Consider the following 18669-nt stretch of genomic DNA (forward strand, 5'->3'; position numbering starts at 1 on the left):
GGGAACATCTGTCGGCTGCCGAGTGGAAGCTTCTGAGCTCCGGGTGAGTGCAGATGTCCCTCCTGCAGGAAGTAGATTAAGCAGCGTTTGTTTAACAGGAAAGGCTGTCTGCTTGCCATGAAAGTCGGAGGCACCTTGCTTCAGAGCAGGGGAATTGTTACCGCCAGGCGTGGCAGCTGCTAGGTTTGCGCTAGCTGTGTGTGCTGCTGGACAGTACCCATAAAGTGGAAGGTTCTATTTTGGTCTGATGTTCCATGGAGATTGTCTGGGGCTAGATTCTGAAAACCAGAGACAGGCAGCAGGGAGGGGTGGCAAAGAAAGAGGAACCTCACAGATTTATCTTCTTGCAAACAAATATGGTCCAGTATTTCGGATTCCCTGAAGTCTCACAGATAGCACGCAGCACGTGGTTCCCTATTTGTTTGTCGATAAAATGCAGAGCCATGTGTGCCTTGGAAACTGCGTGCTATGCTTTTTATCATGTAGCGCATGGCCTACTTACTGACTGCCTGCCCTCCTGTGGTGGGGTGGCAGGGACCCAAATGCCAGTCTTGACTTCCGGTGCAATTCGATTGATGACAGCTGTCAAACCCTGTGTATAGAAGAGCGTGTTGTTTTGGAGGCTAAGCTATGTTTTCATACTTTTTTTTTTTTGTACTGGGGAATCGAACTCACGACCTTGCACTTGAGAAGCAGGCGGTAGAACCACTGAGCTAAATCCCCAGCCCTTACATTTTCATACATTTAATGCTCATTAATGTACCTTATATTTGATGTTCATGAGCTAACAGGATCAGAAAACCTAAATATCCACTTTGTATGGGTTTCTAAATTTTTGTAGGAAAAAAAGACACACTGAGATTTTGTGAAATTTGACCGAGAAGAAGTTATTTTTCTAGTTACGTTTACATTGTTATGTTGTCCTCTTTTTTTCATAATGTACATACAGACTTAGCACTCCTCAATTTATGTATTTTCATTATAGTGGTTTTTATCATTTTAGCTATGATAGAGGGGTGACAACTTATTTTCTCTTCTGTATCATGAGTGTTTATACAGAATTCTTAAAATCATGTAACAGTAATATAACAGCAAAAATAAAATAGTCTTGTAATTATTGAATCCCAGCTGAGGGTGGTCTCCTTTGGGAGCCTGACCTTTTCTTGCCCTACCTCCAATCATTTTCATCTGGGGGGATTTAAATGCAGGTGTTAATAATGAGGGCCTCGGGGCAAATGTGTGAAATGGAGACTCTTCTTAACCCACATTGCTCAGATAGCCCATCAGGTGAGGATTGTTTTTTCCCCTCTAAAAAGTCCCATATGCCCTTGAATGAAGCCAAGGTGAATCCATTTGATCCGAATAAATGATAGGTAAACCTTTGCGTAAACTTACATTGTTGGGTTTGTTCTGCCTTAAATCTCACTGTTTTCTTCATGCTAACTGCATGTGAGGTGTACTAGTTGCAAAGGTTTTTTTCATCCACAAAACATTATTCAAAGGCAAAGAAACAATGTCACCTGTTCTCAACAGCAGATTTTTTTTTTTAGATGGCCAGTAGGGCCCGTCCTTGGGAGCCCTCAGACCTATCTTTGCTTCCTCCTTCTTTCTCTGTGTACCACCAGCTTCCTGTGCATCTTTTATCTCCGTAGATCAAGCCCTGCTCCCTGTCCTGTGGGAGCCCTCTTCTGCTAGACCCCATGCTCAGTGTAGGATACAAATGAGTAGGTCTCCTGCTCTGATTACTTCATTTGCCTCCTTTAAGACTCATTTTTGGCTCTTCCTTATTTGATTGTTAGCAGTGCTGCCTGTTGGCACATTGTTTTCCATGTAAGGAAAACAGAAGGCAAGATTGGGAAAAAGATGATAATTCCTTCAGTGCCCATTGGTAGAGGAAAGTCTCTGGCAGTAAAGGGGAAGCTGGAGTAGAAATTTGCAAAACTGTTTGGGTGGAATTTCAGAAATACCCAACAGTAATTTGAAAATCTTTGATAGTAAGTTATAGAAGCCTCTAACGCTGGGGGTTTTCAGAGAAGGTCCTAAGGCTTGGGGGGAGACCATGATCTCTACCACCACTTGAATTCCCTGTTTGCACCATCCTGGTGTCTTTCTCCAAGTGCGCTACTGACAATTTCTGCCTCTCCAGCTTTCTTCCATTACTAGATTCCCTCTGATCACTTAATGGTTATCTACTGCTGGGGGGACAAACCATTCTTTCGTCCATGTGCTTCTCTGTGGCCCAGCAGCCTCTGTGGGACAGGCTCAGCAAGTTGGTTGTTCTCCTGTCTTCTCCTGGTGTCACCACAAGGCCATGTTGCAAGTACCTCGACTGCGGCTGGATTTGTATTGGCCTTGCTCATGCACAGGGTCTTGCTAAGTCAGTTGTTCAAGCAAGGCTTGAAGTTGGCAATTCTGCTTCAGCCAGCCAGAGTGCTAAGATTACAGGCAGGCACCATCACCTTCATCTTGGTTTGTACTTCTTACACCTTCTTTAAGAAGTCCTCTGATTTGTGTGAGATTAACGTGCTCTAAGGCAGCACTGTCCAATAAACCTAAATGAATTAAAATTTAAATAAAGAAGTCCTCTTTTCTGAAGAGGTGAATATCATCTTCTGTGTTATCTTTTTTCAGTTTCATTTTTGATTGATACAATACGTACCTGAGGGGTACAATGTGATGTTATACATGTATACATGGCACGATAATTAAACCAGGGTAGTTAGTAAATCTGTCCCCTCAAAAATTCATCATTTCCTCTCTTGTAGCTATTTTGAAATGCACAATACAATGGTTGACTGGTCTTGACCAATATGTTTTCTTCTAAAAAGATTTACAGCTTGGTCTACATTCCGATTTATGCCTAACAAGTACTGACTTTTGTGGATGGCGTGAGTTAGGATCCCGTGGTCTCCAGTCTTCTCATGCAACATTTATCAGATGTTCCATTCTTTTCCTACGAATCTGCAGTGTACGCTGCTATGTCATACTTGCACACTTGGGTGAGGCTGTCTCGTCTGTCAGCCTGTTCTGCACGTTAGAACTCTTTTGTAACCTTGTGTGGTTATCTCATAGGAAAAGTATCCCAGGCTTGCTTTTCTTCTCCAAAACTATTCTTTTGTAAAAAAAAAAAAATAATAATAATTCCAAGGAAAATGCTCTTGGTGTGGTCTTCATGAAAAGGTGAATAGGCATTTACCTAATAGGTATAATTAATTAACACAAGATTGTGCCTTAATTGTGTGGCCTGTTTGTATAAATTGCTAAACATTGAATGAAAATGTTCATAATCCCTGGGAAAAGAGTTTGAAATTTATTTGTGGGTCAAGCTTAATAATTGATATTTTCATATTCCATATCGTGACTACATCTATTATGTCTGTCATTTGTAGCATTCTTTGCATTTGCCTAATACATTTCCCATCCTTCCAATCTACTTTGTCTTTACGTTTAGCTCTATTTCTTGTGTGAAGCATGCATCTGGAGTTCATTTGACATTGTTTTTCTAATCTTAGCATGAAATGTAAGTGTTGTGCTTAGTCTGTTTATACTTCTTTAGAAGATCTACATTGGTTTTTTTTTACTTCTTTCTGTCTTCTTATTTACCTCTGTCTTACTCTTTTTTCCTTCCATTTCCTGCCATGCTCTTGACTGGATTTCTCCTTTCAGTCTAATCTATTTTTATTCTTTAGTGGTTGCTCTTAAAATTTGAACATGATTTCTAACAAAAACCAAAGTTAGTCTTTCTGCTTTACTCCTGAAACAAAGAAATAGCATGAAGTGCCTTGAATATGATCGCCGCTGCCATTGTTCTATGTACATCTTATATTGTTTTACCCTCAAAAGCATTTTGGGGAGGTGGGGAGATTGTTTTATATTCTGTTTTTTTTTTCATTAAGTTTATCAGTACATTTTAGGGATACAGCACAGTTACATTCATCATTGGGATCTTGTACCTTTACATGACAGGTCTTGGTTCTCATTTTTCCCCATTCCTCAGCCCTCCCTTCAACCCCTCCATCCTTCCCTGTTTACAGAGACTTTGTTTCCATGTTTTTCCTTTTCTTATGTTTTTTCTTTTCCCTTCTTACCTTTCCCCTATCCCTCCCACTTCCCCTACTCCTTTAGACCTATTTCTTCCTATCATACAATATCAATTATGCATTTTGATCCTTATTTACACTTTGTTTTTCACAATATCAATTATGCATTTTGATCCTTATTTACACTTTGTTTTTCACACCAGAGAAACTATTCGGTATTTGTACATGTGTGACTTACTAATTTCACTTAGGAGTACGGCCTCAATGTGCATCCATTTAGCTATACATGTCTCTAGTTATTTGTTCTTTATGACTGAGTAGTACTCCATTTTATAAAAAAGCCACATCTTTATCCGGTCTCCAGTTGATGGGAAGTTGGGCTGTTTCCAAGTTTCAGCTATTACAAACTGTGCTGCTGTAAGTATGGGTGAGCATTGCTGTGGTATGATTCTTTTAATTCTTTTGGGAAGATACTCAGCAGAGGAATAGCTGGGTCCAATGGGACTTCTAATCTTAGTTTGAGGTATCTCCATATTGATTTCCACAGTGGTTGTACCAGTCTGCACTCCCACCAACAGTGGAGAAGGGCTCCTTTCTTCCCACAACACTGCCAGCATTTGTTATTGGTTGATTTCATGATAGCAGCCATTCTTTCTGGGGTGAGGTGGAATCTCAGTGTTGTTTTCATCTGCGTCTCTCAAATGACCAGTGATGTTGATAATTTTTTATATGTTTATTTGCTGCTTTTCTTTGTCTAAGAAACATCTGTTCATTTCAGATGCTCGTTTTTGAATCGGGTCTTTATATTTGGGGGGGTCTGATTTTTTTGAGTTCTTTATATATTCTAGATAGTAGACCTTTGTCTGAGGAACAGTTGGTAAAAATTTTTTCCCATGTTATAGGTTGTCTCTTAGCTCTGTTGGTGATTTCTCTTGCAGTGCAGAAGCTTTTTTAAAAAATGAGATACCAGCTGTTGATTCTTTGTGCTAGTTCCTGTGCTACTAAGGATTTGTTCATAAAGTCTTTTCCTATGCCAGTGTGTTCAAGAGTTCTACCTAACTTATTTTCTAGCAAGTTTAGTGTTTCTATTTTAATATTTAGATCTTTAATCCGCTTGGATTTTAGTTTAGTGCATGGTGAAAGGTAGGGGTCTAGTTTTAATCTATTCTGTGTTTTATATACTAAGACTCACTTATGTGTATGTCAGCCCTTCACTGTTTCAGCTTGTATACCACATACCTGTCTGAGTTATATACTTTTAAATTTTTTTGCAAACTGTATCTATTAGAGAATTTTTTAGTGTAGTTCTGTTTGCAGTAAACACTTTGTTTCTTGGAAGTCATAATCTCTTTCTTGAGTAGTATTTTATTTACTTTGGGGAAAGGTGTCAGGTGTGGAATCTAGGGTCTCTCACATTCTAGACAATCATTCTACCACTTAATCCACACACCCAGCTCCCTTGGTTAGCATTTTAGCTGGAAATGCAATGCTACATGGACAGTGTGAATATTTGAAGGTCTGTATGGATAGATCTTCCAGTCATCTCTCTTTTTTCTTCTTCTACTTACATTCTTATCCATTGAGTATTCAAGTTTCATTGGCTACAGCTCTTGTTTATGGAAATTCTATCAGTTAACCTAGGGTTTTTTTTTTTTTTTTTAAATCTCTGGTTGTTTTAAATAACTTTAGCCTAGCCATTTGACATTCTGCATGTGGTTCCTGCAACATTGTCCCTTGGGGTCTGTTTCCTGTGTTCGCTGTGTTTGATGCCTCTGTCTGGCTCACAGTGACTTGTTCTGTGTTTTTAGTGTTGGGCTATAGGTTCCTGCCTGAGTGAGCTTTATCTCTGGGAATTTTATGACGCCATTGTAAGAGAGAATCATCCTTCCAGGACAGACTGGTTTTCTGCTCCTGTCACATGCCCTACAAACATAAATCGCGAAGGACAGTGAGGCAGTTGCCCAACTTGAAGTTTGCCGGATGTAGTGCATGGTGTAAGTGCACTCCAGACACCCTGAGGCCAGGCCTATGATCACATTCTTGGGGAAGAAACTCACCCTACTCCCTTCCTAGTCCTTTCCAACATATAGGCAGAGTTAGGAGGCTTCCTTTTCTTGTGCTTCTGCCACTGAGTGCTTCTTTCTGCTTATGTTTTTATACTATTTTAGAATAAGGAGTGCAGCCCCTGTGTCATTGTAGTCAGCTTTCTGTCATTGTAACAACTACAAGAAGACAGATAATGGACTTAGAAAGAGGAAAGGGTTGTTTTGGCTTCCAACTTGGAGGTATCCACCCCTGACTGGTTGGCCCACTGGTTTGGGAGCTGTGGCAGGGCAGCACGAAAACCATTCTGCATGGGCAAGAAGCAAAAGGAAAGAAGAGGAAGTGGCCCGGTGAGGGTTACCCTGATGATCTCAGGCTTCTCCTTCACCCTGTCCTTATTAAAGGTATCACAGTCTTCCAACAACACCCGTCTGGCAACCAGGCATTTAATACATAGTCCTTTTGGCGGGAGACATTTAAGATCCAGACTCTGGCTGCCCTTAAAGGGACTCTGTGAGTGTGGACAGTTCGCTCCTGACTTCCCACATTGTACTAACCTGGGCCTTCTTGTTTTATGGCTTTGAAGTTGAAACCCAAAGCTCTAGTTTTGTGGGCCCTACGCTGGGGATGCTGCTGTCACGAAGTGTGAGGGTGCATTTGCGATTGTTCCAGGACCCAGGGATACTGGTGCCAGGTGCACAGTGCTGTCCTGAAAGAAGCCTCACTGCTGTCACCAACAAGCCAGCATCCTCTCTGGGAAATGTCCTGGGCTGAGCACTGATGGGGTACATTTGGGGCTGCCATGAAATGGGCACTGGCCTCCTGCTTCTTTAGCTTCTTTTAATCTTCTTCATTTGAGGTTCTGGGGATTTCTTAGAGCTCAGATATACATTTAAAAAGGATATCTGCTATCTTTTTTTCGGCATTTCTAAGTATTTTATAGAAGTATGGTTTCTTTTTCAAGATACCTGGCATTACAGTATTGTTAAAAATGAAAAGCCTTTCATTGTTTGCCATGACCATCTGCTGTGTCCTGGGCATTCACTTAAGCAGCAGGGATGTGCAGACACCGCACTTGATTGCAGGGCCCAGGAATTGTACCTCTCTGGGAGATCACTATCCTGTGGACCGCAGTGTAGGATGCCCTTAGTTGAGCAACCAGGCTACTCTTCAGTCAGTGCTGAGCATGTGCGTTCCCTGCAAAAAGTGCTGAGTGCAGTTAGAAGAAGGTCCCTAAATGAGCTTCTCTGCCACACCAAGGATCAACTTGCACCTTCTTCTGGCCCCAGGATTAGGTTATTATCCTCATACAAAGCATTCGACTAGTTTAGTTTCCATTGGAGGTGACAAAGATGATGTCTTCCGAGTTTACTGTGTCCTTTTCTTTGACTTCTACCACCATATTGTAGATGGAGCTAGTGATGAAGAGAGATGCTAGAAAATCTGCGAGCTGGAGCAAGACAGAAATCTCCCAGCTATAGAATGTTCATGCGTTCATTTGGTGCTTCCTTCTAGGGAAGAAGAAGAAAGAGACCACAGGAAGCAGAGGTCTGTCCCCCTCCACCCCAAGTTTCCTGCCACATAGGCATTTGAGTACAAAGTGAGGCCAAGCAGTTTGTAAGTAGTGGTGTCACTGGAGTATGGAGGCCACTTTCTAGACTGTATTAGTCTGTTAGCTGTTGCTATGACAAAACATCTGAGGCTCTGTACTTTGTAAGGAGCTTTATTTAGTTCACAGATATGGACACTGAAAGTCCAGGATCGGGCATCCCCAGGTTTTCAGTCTCTGCTCAGAGCCTTACGTCCGATGGCATCACAGTGATGGGCCTGCGTGAGAAGAGACCACGTGGTGAGACAAGAAGCTGGATTCCAGGGCCAGTGGTGCTCTTTTCAGTCAACTTGCTCTTGCAAGAACCAGCTCACTCCTTGGGACCAGCATTAACCCTTTCCGCGGGGAGTGCCACCACTGAGCTGATTACCTTGTACTAAGCCTCCTCCTAAAGGTTCTACCATGTCAGCACTGCCACACGGAGGACCGGGCCTGCAGCGCTGGAACCTCTGGAGGACATACTTAAGCCACATCCAAACTGCAGCAGAGGGGCAGAAGCTTTCATCCAAAGCATCAGAAGGAGGCTCCCTCTGCTCTTTCCTTATCTCTTGCCTGGCTTTTGTGATGGTCCTTGATCCATTGCCTGCTCCTTGCTAAGACAGCAGTTCTCAAATCACTGTATTTTCAGAGTCAGCTAGAGAAGGTGTTCAGATGTGAAAGTCTTCCTACACTGAGTGTGGTCCTTGGACCTGCAGTACTGGTCAGTGCCATTTGGATCTAGTGAGAAGTGTGGAATCTTAGGTCCGATTCCATCTCTGTTGGTTAAGCGGCTGCCTTTAACAGCATCCCCCGGGGGATTCAGATGCTTTGTAAATGTGAGAAGCCTTCCAGATAAAAGTGATTCTGATGACCTCTCCTCAGTGCAGGAAGCCGCTGTAATGAACCACTGTAGTAGAACTCCCAATAGGCAAGCAAGAACGTTGCCCGTATCTTTACTCAGAAGATGGCAGGAAGAGAGGGTATTGTAAGACAGTGACAGTTTGCCTGGCTCAGTTAAAAAAAAAAAAAAGGCTCTGTGGGATTTTTCAGGTAATGCATATGACACAGTTATTTTTGGTTGTGCTGTCTTTTGTTCCGATTTATTCAATTTTGTTATTGCTATTCTTATTAGTGTTTGGTACTGGGAGCTGTAATAAGCCACATCCTTGGCCCTTTTAAAATTTTGAGACAGGGTCTCACTAAATTGTCCAGGCTGAGCTTCAACTTGTAGTCCTCCTGCTTCAGCCTTCTAGAATGCTAGGATTACAGGTGTGCACCAGCCATTCCTTGCTATTCAATTATTTTTTTAGATAATTAACGAACCAATGTGTTGATTTACTTATTATAAATTGATTAAGTAAATCATTTTATGACATATAAGTTATATATCCTTTACAATTCTGTTATAAAAAATTTTTTTTTAAATTGGGTTATGCTTTACTCACTTTCCCATCACTGAGACACAATACCTAACGCCCACAACTTAAAGGCAGAGAGCTCTATTTTGGCTCACGTTTCAGTCCGTAGTTCATAGCTCGAAGACAGGAAGGAAGGGCATGGTAGAAGGGTCTGGTGGAGGAAAGCTGCTTACTTCATGGTGGCCAGGAAGCAAAGAGAGGAGCCCAGGAGCCGGATATAACTTTGTAGGTCACATCCGCAAAGACCCGCCTTCATCCAAGCTCCACTCCTAACTGTGAATCAGTTATAGCCTCATAACCCAGTCACCTCTAACACCTCTCCGCTGAACACATGTGGCTCTTGGGGGACATCTAGATCTAACCCGTAACAGGGTGCTTGACAAAATATCATAAATGGCGAGACTTCAACAGTAATCATTTACTTCTCTCAGTTTTGGAGGCTGGAAGTTCTGCTCTGGGTGCTGGCCCAGTCAGTTCCCTGATGAGGGCTCCTTTCCTGGCTTGCAAAGAGCTGGCTTCTCACCGTGTGTGTTGATGGAGACAGAAACACTAATGGCTTCCTCTTTTCATAAGGACATTAACCCCATCATGGGAAACCCACCCTTCATGAGGAAATGTGAACTTTATTATCTTCCCAAAGCCCCAGCTGCAAATACTAAACCACACTGGCATGGGGGAAGGCCGGGGCTTCCACACAAATCAGGGAGGTGCAAGTAAATCAGTCTGTAACAATTGTCATTGCAGAAAAATAAAATGGGAAGTCGGAATAGCAGTAGTGAAAATAAAAGCTACCATTTATGAAGCCAAGTTCGTGGCTTGTACTTGAAGGTCTAGTAACATACAGGGCGTGAGATCACCTGCGAGTCCCCATCCTGCAGGTGTGGCTTTTAGCAGTTGCCACACACGTTGACCATGTTTTCTTCTGATTTTGTGTGGCAGGACACAGCATCTGCTGCGAGCAGGGCAGCAGTGCTGAGCCTGCTCCCGAAGAGACCGACGGGCCGGACTTGGAGTCCTCCGATGAGACGGACCACAGCAGCAAGGTGAGAGATTTTCATTTGCACATCTGGTGTCTGGAACCACCTGAGTCACAGCTGACAGGCCGACTCTGCCGCTGGCGGTGGCTCCATGGCCTCTCCACAGGACCAGGTGTTTTTACCTCGGGGAGGCTGCTGAATAGCAGGATCTGAAACCCAAGTTACAGCCTTGATAAGAAACCATAGGAGAGAGCAGAGAGCAGAAATCGCCTGTAATGAAGTGAAGGCCCTTTTCTTTAATATCTGCACTGCCAGGCCTCTGGTAAATGCCATAATTTCATCCTGTTTCCTTTTTATGTCTTCATTGGTGTAGGATGAGCTAGCACTCGGGGTATGCGGATGAGGCGCCTTTTCTGCCCCTGTGGGTGTCTGCAGTGAGCTGCACTTTTTTTTCTTTTAATTAATTTTATTGCTACATCTTAGGTAAACAGTATAATGATGTTCATCATTGGAAATTTGTGCCTTTACATCATCGATCTTGGTTCTTATTTTTTCCCCATTCCCCCATTCTCCCTACAACCCCACCACCCCTCCTTTACTAAGACTTTGCTTCTGTTTTTTCATTTTCTCATATTTTTTTTAAATTTTAAATTGAATTTATTGGTACATTCTCATTTTCTCATATTAATTCCATTCCCTTCTTTGCTTTCCCCAAGTGAGCTGCTTTTGAGTGATCTGTGTTCGGCCCTTCTGGAAGGTGTCCATTTCTTACATTAAAAGGAAAGAAACTTAAAAAAAAAAAAAATCCAAATAGATGGTTCTTCAGTTGATTACTTGAGAAAAAGTTTTTCTCCTGATAGTTTGGTACGAGACACGGATACTGTTGTATGTAATTCGTCACGCCTGTATTCTCCTTTTATGAAGAGAGCCTCTTTGTATCTCACCTTGTGTTAGACCACAACTCAATTTGAAAATTCTGTTACCTAGATGCCAAATGCATCTTTCCAGAAAAGCATTTGTGTGTGACTGTTTCCTTACTTACTAAATTTTGTCATATTGATGTTGCTCTTTCTACCTGTCTCTCATTCTTGGGCTTGACTCTTACCAGCCGCTTAAACTAAACAAATCACTTAAATGTAAATTATGACTCTGGTTTCTCATCTGAAAAATCAGGGTGATCCTTGCTTTTGCCAGGTGATTGAATTATTAAATCTGTCAGTGTAGCTGGGAGAGTACACTGATAATGAAAATGTTATCCACATATGTTTATATTAAAAAGCCTCCGTTTATGCATGTATTCTGTTGTTTCTATATTTGTTCTCTCCATATTTACATATTTTTGTAGGACTTCTTTGTTTAACTGTTTACAGTATTTTTTACCCATATTTGTTTCTCTTTTATGATCACAGGACTGTCATTTTTGGTTTCTTTTTAAGTCAAGCATAACATTAAGTGTTTGAATATAATATTAATATTTATGGACTGGAAGGCATCATGTTACTTGGTTATTAGTTAAAAAGTCCATTGGTGGAAATGCACACCAAAAACAAAACAACAACCAAAAAGAAACACCCAAACCCAAACAAAGAAAAATGCCTAAAATGCTTTTTATTTACACAGCCTCTAGGATACTTTTACTTACCTCCAGAAGGAAAGGAATGAGGTAGGGTGGATGGGGTCAGAAGCCCCCAGTAGAAGTAGATATTTCTGGCAAGGTGTGGTGGCGCATGGCTGTAATCTCAGCACTTGGGAGGCTGAGGCAGGAGGATTGCCATGAGTTTGAGGCCAGCCTGGACTATGCAACGAGACCCTGTCTGGAAAAAAAAAAGAAATAAATATTTCTATTCTCCTGAAAGACATTTTGAAGGCTGCTTATTAAGTTTATTTTATTATAGGAATTAAAAGTGCCATTTCCTTTTTTATTTCTTTCAGTGGTTTTGGAGGTTGAACTCAGGACCTCTCACATACTAGGCAAAACTACTTCTGAGCTAGCTGTATCTCCTGCCCTTGAAATGCTATTTTCACTAACAGGATTTAAGAAAACACCTGTTTTTCCTGTATCTAAAACATATTTATTTCGGAGTGCTTTTAAACTTGGGCCATTTTTACTTCACTGTAATAGCTCTGTGTTCTCATCCCCTTGTGTGTGTGTGTGTGTGTGTGTGTGTGTGTGTGTGTGTGTGTGTGTGTTTTGTTTTGGTACCAGGGATCAAACTTGGGCCCTTGCAAACTTGCAAGGCAGGTGCTGGAACCACTGAGCTAAATCCCTGGCCCCCTTGTAGTTTTGAGAGAGATTGTTTCCATTTTAAACATGTGAGGCAGGAGAACTAAATAGCTCCTCCCTAAAAGGTTCCAGCAGATCCGAAGAAGGTGGAGGCCCTGAGGCCTTGATGACTGACCCCATGGTCCTCTTTGACCTCCTGCCCCCCCACCCCACTTGCTTAGAACAGAGGGTCAAATGTCAGGACAGGTGATGTTCCTGGATTTCCCTACAGAAATTCCACAGTGGGCTTTTCTGAAAAAGAGAATTTCCTCCCAGTCACGGACAGCAGGTCTGAATGATGATCTGAATATCTGTAAAGATCCCACACGGGGCTGTCCTCATACACCCTGTTGTGACATTGAGCTCAGGGAGCGCTGTGTAATGCTGTGATTCAGGTATCATCGGCCTTATGGGAAAAACTCTGTCATGAAACTGGTGTTAGTTAACCAAAATGGCTTTTGATGAATTACATTTTTTGTTTAGGATATATTAAACCAAAAAATTTAAAATCATACTACCAGATCTTGGTGACAGGGCCCTCCTGTGTATTATTAATAATAAATGGGAAGTGATGCTGATTTAATGTTTTGTAAACAATAGGTACTGTTCCATATTAGCTCATTTCGTTCCTACAACACTCCAGAAAATTCCATGTTAATCCGTTTCATCCTCACAGCATTTCAGAAAGAGATGCTTATACCCCCCCTTTTATTGTTAACATTTTAGGTATACAATAGTTACATCCATCATATTTTCCCTTTTTTATAGAAGCGAATACTATAGCAGAGAGGTCTAGAGACTTGCTGAAACACACAGCTTTTTGGTGGCAAAAGAGGATGCGAACCCAGTTTAGCGCCAGAACAGCTTAAATTGTCAGATTGTTAAGGTCTGCTGTTAAATGCCAGGCTTCATATAAGAAGGAATTAATTTATTAGAGTTCTTGGAGGCCCTTGAGATAGACACAAACCACTTTAATATCTTCCCAAGTCTGAATGTCTTTTTTATGATTTAAAGAGCAAGCAAATATTTTAACCCTCTTGATTAAGGTTAATTTTTTTTGTTGCATCTTATATCAGTGTATAATGTTTTTAGAGTAAAGGAAAATATAATTTTTAAATTGCTGCCTCCACATGTAGGAATGTACACACATCTGCTGGAGTAGAGGTGTAAATAAATAGGAACAAACAATCAATCACTTTTTATTCTGGGTGAGTACCTGAGGCTGCTTGCCGATTTTTGTGGTGTTGAGTCCTCCTTTCCCACCACCTTGGGCAGGACAGAGGAACGCTTGTTGGGTTTCTCATTGTTCCTGGACTCTTTAAAATGACGGGTGGCTGTTAGGAGCAGAGCAAATAGATGATTGTGTGGTTGTTGTTTAGGGGTGGTGGCACTGAAATGTCACAAGCCTGGGGTGGGGTTGGGGCTGTCAGGCGCTTTCTGGTGGCCTCCTCTCTCTTTGCCTGCCGTCCCCTGGCTCTGGTGACCTGAGTGACAACCTCAGAAAGCCTCATGGCCACAGGTCACTTGTTTCTCCATCCTGGCTTCTAATGGAAAACTCTAGCGTCTGGAACTGAATTCTATCAGCTGGGGTGGGGGAACAAGAGTCCCCAGTCAGGGCTTCCGGACCCCTGGAGCTATCATTTCGCTTCCCATTTAGCAAGGGTCTCAGGATCCCTCGCAGGACATTTGCATTCAGAAGGACTTCTTTTTGTTTTTCATCCATGTTTTTCCTATCTCCAAAACGTCTGCGGGTAATTAAAGATCAGCACAAAATATGGAAGCATCCGGTGCGAGGAGTGCCTGCAAAGTTGTGTGAGCTGGGCAGGTTTAATATTCCCGTGCAGCGCGGGATGCCGGCCAATCAGCTGATCCCGGGCCTCTGGGCAGGCGCCCCTCTCCCTGGGAGGGGAGGTGGGCTGGGCTTTGTTCTCCTGCCCGTTTGACTTCCCCTCCTGAAGTTTTGTTGTTCAGCCAGGTGAAGTCAAAGCAGGAGCCCTTGTCTGTGGTATAGCTGATCGTCTGGGGCACGACGGGGGGCCTGCTGTGGCCGCCCCTCACTTCTCTGAGCTGTGGCCGCAGGTTTTCAAGGCACAGCCGGCTTGGGGTGTCCTCGGGAGGAGATGCTCTCCGCAGGGGCGGGGGGCGTTTGGTGCACGCTGAGTATTTTAAGAAACTCCCGTTTCTGTGCTGAACGCGCGAGGTGGTAGAATTATTACCATGAGCATATATTCCTGACAATGTCCGCACTATGGAAAATAAAGCGCAAGCCCAGGATTGAGAACAACGACAAGTCTGGTGCCTCAATCTGTCGCACCCTACACCTGGTGAGCACGTTTGCTGTTGGGACCCTTTCTAGCCTTGTTTATGTTACAGCTCCCGGTGGTGGTGATTGTCTAGTCCCTCCTTCCACTTGCTCTCTGGACTCTGTTGTTGACAAGAGATGTGTAGTAGCAGCTTTTGGAGGGGCAGGGGTCGGTAGTTGGTGTGCAGTTGGATTTGCTTAGAATCTTTACATTTATCTGTTGTTTCATATTTAAATGGCAGACTGATGTACCCTTAGAGTTTGCATTTTTTAAAAAAAAAACTAATCGCCACTGGAATATTTCCCCCCTTTTTCTTGTCAGTGGAGTGCATTTTTCTGATGTGTGCATGAATCTCTTGCATCCCCATCTCAGACTGGGAACTGGGAAGTCTGAGGTTTGGATTCTTTGACTTTATTTCTGCTGATTTGAGAAGGAAGTGGATATAGAAGGACTGGCTTCGGAGATGTGTGGACACTTTAATGTTAACTGACCTATTTTGATCGATCATATAGGAAATATGTGGTAGGTTAACGGCAAGAAATAATTCAACACAATCAAATCAGACCTTTCAATAGTTTGTTGTTAGTAGCCGAATCTATCAGCGATTAGAGTTTGTGTCATTTAATGAGTCTTTATACTTCTTTGAAGCTTGTGCAAGAGGGTATTGAAAAGGTGATCGATACCTATACAAACTATCCTGGTATACAATGGGCATTAAAAGGATGAAGTCATTTCTTTGTTGTTTCTCCCCCCAAAAAAGCTTAAACAAAGGCTGTAAGATTTTAGGCCAGTCTTGCCCCTTTTAAATCTGTGGGATGTGTTAAATCGGTCAGAGTGAGAACAGCTTTAGAACTCTGCTCATCTGGGGGAATAAACTGTCTTTAGTGGTTGCATAACAGGAAGCACTTTAAACAGCTGAGTCTCTTAAGTTGGTAGTATGGCCTTAAAAGTCACCCCCCTACCCACTTTTGTACTTTCTTTTCATCTTTCCCAGGAGGAAGGAGATATTATAAACATGGAGCTTCATGCTGGCCTCAGTGAAGTGGCCCATTTCCTCTTAGCATTGTCCCTGCCTTTTCAGCATGGCAGGTGGATGACTCTCAGTCCTGACAGCTCAGCAGCAGCTCGGCTCCCCTTTAACAGTTTAAACTCTTCCGGTGCCTGTGAGTGCTCTGGTTTCCAGGGTGACCAATCACAGTCCTCACATGGAGAGTCTTGTGCTTTTCCCACTGGGCTGTCTTCCCCTTGCAAGTGTCCTTAGTTAATTGCCCAGTGCCATGAGGCTGGGCTTGCTGGAGCATGCTGGGAACCTCCCGCCATAGCTGCCTTGCTTTGTTGGTGGCCACTGTGCTCTTTGTGTAGATGACCAGGTTGCCACCTCACCCTTCATGAAGGAGTGGGACACTGTTTTCAGCTTCTCTTGCCTGACTTCACACCCACGCTATGTTGAGAAGGTCCCCATCCTCATGGACTTTGACCTGAATTAGAAGTTTGACCACCGCAAGGGTGGTAAGCAGATTTGAAAGTAAGAGGTAAGGCCCCTAGCTTAGAGGTTGTTCCAGAGAAATCTTGCACACTTTCTGAAAAAATATTTTATAAAATGCTCAAACTTTATGACATCCTTTTAAGTTAATTCTTTTCAAGCAGAAATTTAAGAGCCTTGTAAATAAGACCCTTTGACAGTGATTATATGTATAACTTGTGATTTTACAATACTTTTTAAAAAAATTCTCATTATATTGATAGTAGAGATCACGTCCATTTGGACTTGGTTTCTTGGGTTACCCCTGAAATCTGAGAGAGTGAGTAGTGTTGCCTCTGGGGACATGGCCTTTCCCTCAGAGGCCACCTGGCTGGATCTCTGATTGGCTGAGGAATGTGTCTAACAAGGAAGGGATGCCTAGGGCTCTGAACTCTCCCACCGGGACCCCAGGAAACTTGTAGGTGACCCTGAAATGCTAAGGGTACAGTGGGCCTCGTGGGGGATGTGCTCTAAGACCCCCAGTGGACAGCACCCGACTCATATGTGCCATGTTTATTCTTATACACATAACTGTGATAAACTTTAATGTAAAAATTAAACACAGTAAGAGATTAACAACTACTAATAAGATAGAACACTTATAAAATATAATTATACTATAGTACAATAGAAGCTACATGAATATGGTCCCACTCTCCTGCAGGACTCAGGACAAATACAGTGGTACCTCAGTTCACAAATGCTTTTGCTTGTGAACAATTTGGTTTGCAAACAGCATCCTTTGGCAAAATTTTGTTTTTGTTTGGGAAACCTGCCTTGGTGGTGGACATGACTGCAGCCATCTTTCCTGCACGAACGTGAATGTGGCCGTTTTTTCCAGAATCGTGGAGTGAATTAAGTTTGTGAACCAAGACGCCACTGTAGTATTTTTCTGACTGCAGGTTACTGAAACCTCACAAAGTAACTCTACTTTGCTACTCAGGTGATGTGGGGGTGGATAAACCAGGACTTCTTTGTGGGGTCTGCATCACCAGGGTGCCTGAGGGGGCTCAGTGGAGAGAACCAAAACCCAGTCCACATCTCACTGGCCTAACAACCCTCAGGCAACTCCTACCTCACAGACAGTGAACTTCACACGGGCCGCGCCAGCTGCCCAGTTGACACTCTTGAAAATAGAAATCTCACAGTACTTACGGTGACACAGAAGATGAGACTCCAGAAACTCCGTCCCATACATTCAGGCATTTTACTGAGATGTGGCCCAAAATGGTAACACAGCGTGTGATGAGGATTGGAACCACAAAGGAGGTGTCGGGCCCTGCATTTTTGTTTTAATCGGCCCTGCGTTTTTATTTAGCTTTTTCTTCTTGGGAAATCAAGAGACACACTGGGAACAATACACAAAGATGTCCATTTCATGTGGACGGTGTTTCTGAGTGATGAGTGTGGTTATGTACGCAGTGCCTCTCATGGACTGCAGTGATGGGGTAAATTGGTCATGAGTAGTTGTTTCACTGTTAATGTGTGTGAGGGACAGAAAACCTGGGTTACAGAGGACCACTCAGAAAAGTACTGTGTAAGCAAAGGCATCACTTGTACATTTGTTGCATAACCGTCCTTTGCTGGGTATCAAATTCGAGCAACAGGAGAGTTTGAGTTAAGATGGAGCAGAGGGCAGTTAGCTATCAGTTGTTATCAATGTCTGTCCATAGGATTTTCATTTTGCTTACTATATTTTTCACCTCATCACAACTGTTTGTAAGTAGTTCATTACATATTGTGCTTATCTTGGATCATCAAAAAGACACTTGAACGTTTTGCTGAGATGAGTATATGTATTCCTTTTTAATTTTAATATGCAGCCTTATTTGACTGTATATCCAATGATGACACTGTTATTAAAATCGTATCATAATTAAATAAAACCATAGCTTATGTCCACTGAAATAAGTTTAAATTAAAAACACTACTCTAATGGGCCAAGGAATTAGCTCAGTGGTTCTGTCACCTGCCTTGCCAAGTGCAAGGTCCCAGTTCAGTCTCCGGTACCAAAAAAACCAGACCAAAACAAAAAAAACATACTTTTGAACAGCCTTATTTTAAGATATAATTTACATACCATACAAGTCAGCCCATTAGGGTGAAGTTTTCCACAGTCACCTAAGGGAAAATTCTTTTGGGGATATTCAGTGTCTGAAACACACAGTTCCACAGAAAACATTAAATAGTACCAGTGACAGGTGAGTTTTCAGGGTTAGTGCCAGCAGTGAAGAAGCTGTAATGATTGGAAGAGAATTTGAATAATAAGCATGTGGATTTGGGTCTTGGTTCTGCTCTTTCCTGTCATGATTCTGTTGCTAGTATATCCTTTTGAGGTTCAGATTCCTTGCCCAGTTCTGTCTTTGTTCTCTTTTGCATATGCTAATGAAGGGAAGCCTTAATGTTAGCTGCCTTGCTGCCCCACATGCAGGGCCAACCTTGCCTGGCACCTCTGCGTTCTAGTTACTGCTTTAGGGAGGATTCTTCTGTTCTTCCTGGGCAAAAGAAGGAATTC

General features: G+C 42.6%; 1 protein-coding gene across 15 annotated transcripts in view; it reads left to right on the forward strand.

Moving 5' to 3' along the window:
* Tiam1 (TIAM Rac1 associated GEF 1) overlaps positions 1 to 18669 on the forward strand; it is a 401135-nt gene that overhangs the window by 349067 nt on the left and 33399 nt on the right. For 14 of the 15 annotated variants that reach the window (XM_033755948.1, XM_010608608.2, XM_033755949.1 and 11 more), the window contains one exon: positions 10029 to 10132. In XM_033755948.1, coding sequence (XP_033611839.1) covers positions 10029 to 10132 — 104 coding nt within the window. Of the gene's footprint in view, positions 1 to 10028; positions 10133 to 14334; positions 14654 to 18669 lie in introns of those variants that run through there. The other variant, XM_010608620.2, reaches the window with a different exon arrangement.

This window comes from Fukomys damarensis, unplaced genomic scaffold (genome assembly GCF_012274545.1).
Source record: "Fukomys damarensis isolate Sample0158 unplaced genomic scaffold, DMR_v1.0_HiC HiC_scaffold_24, whole genome shotgun sequence".
Lineage (NCBI taxonomy): Eukaryota > Metazoa > Chordata > Mammalia > Rodentia > Bathyergidae > Fukomys > Fukomys damarensis.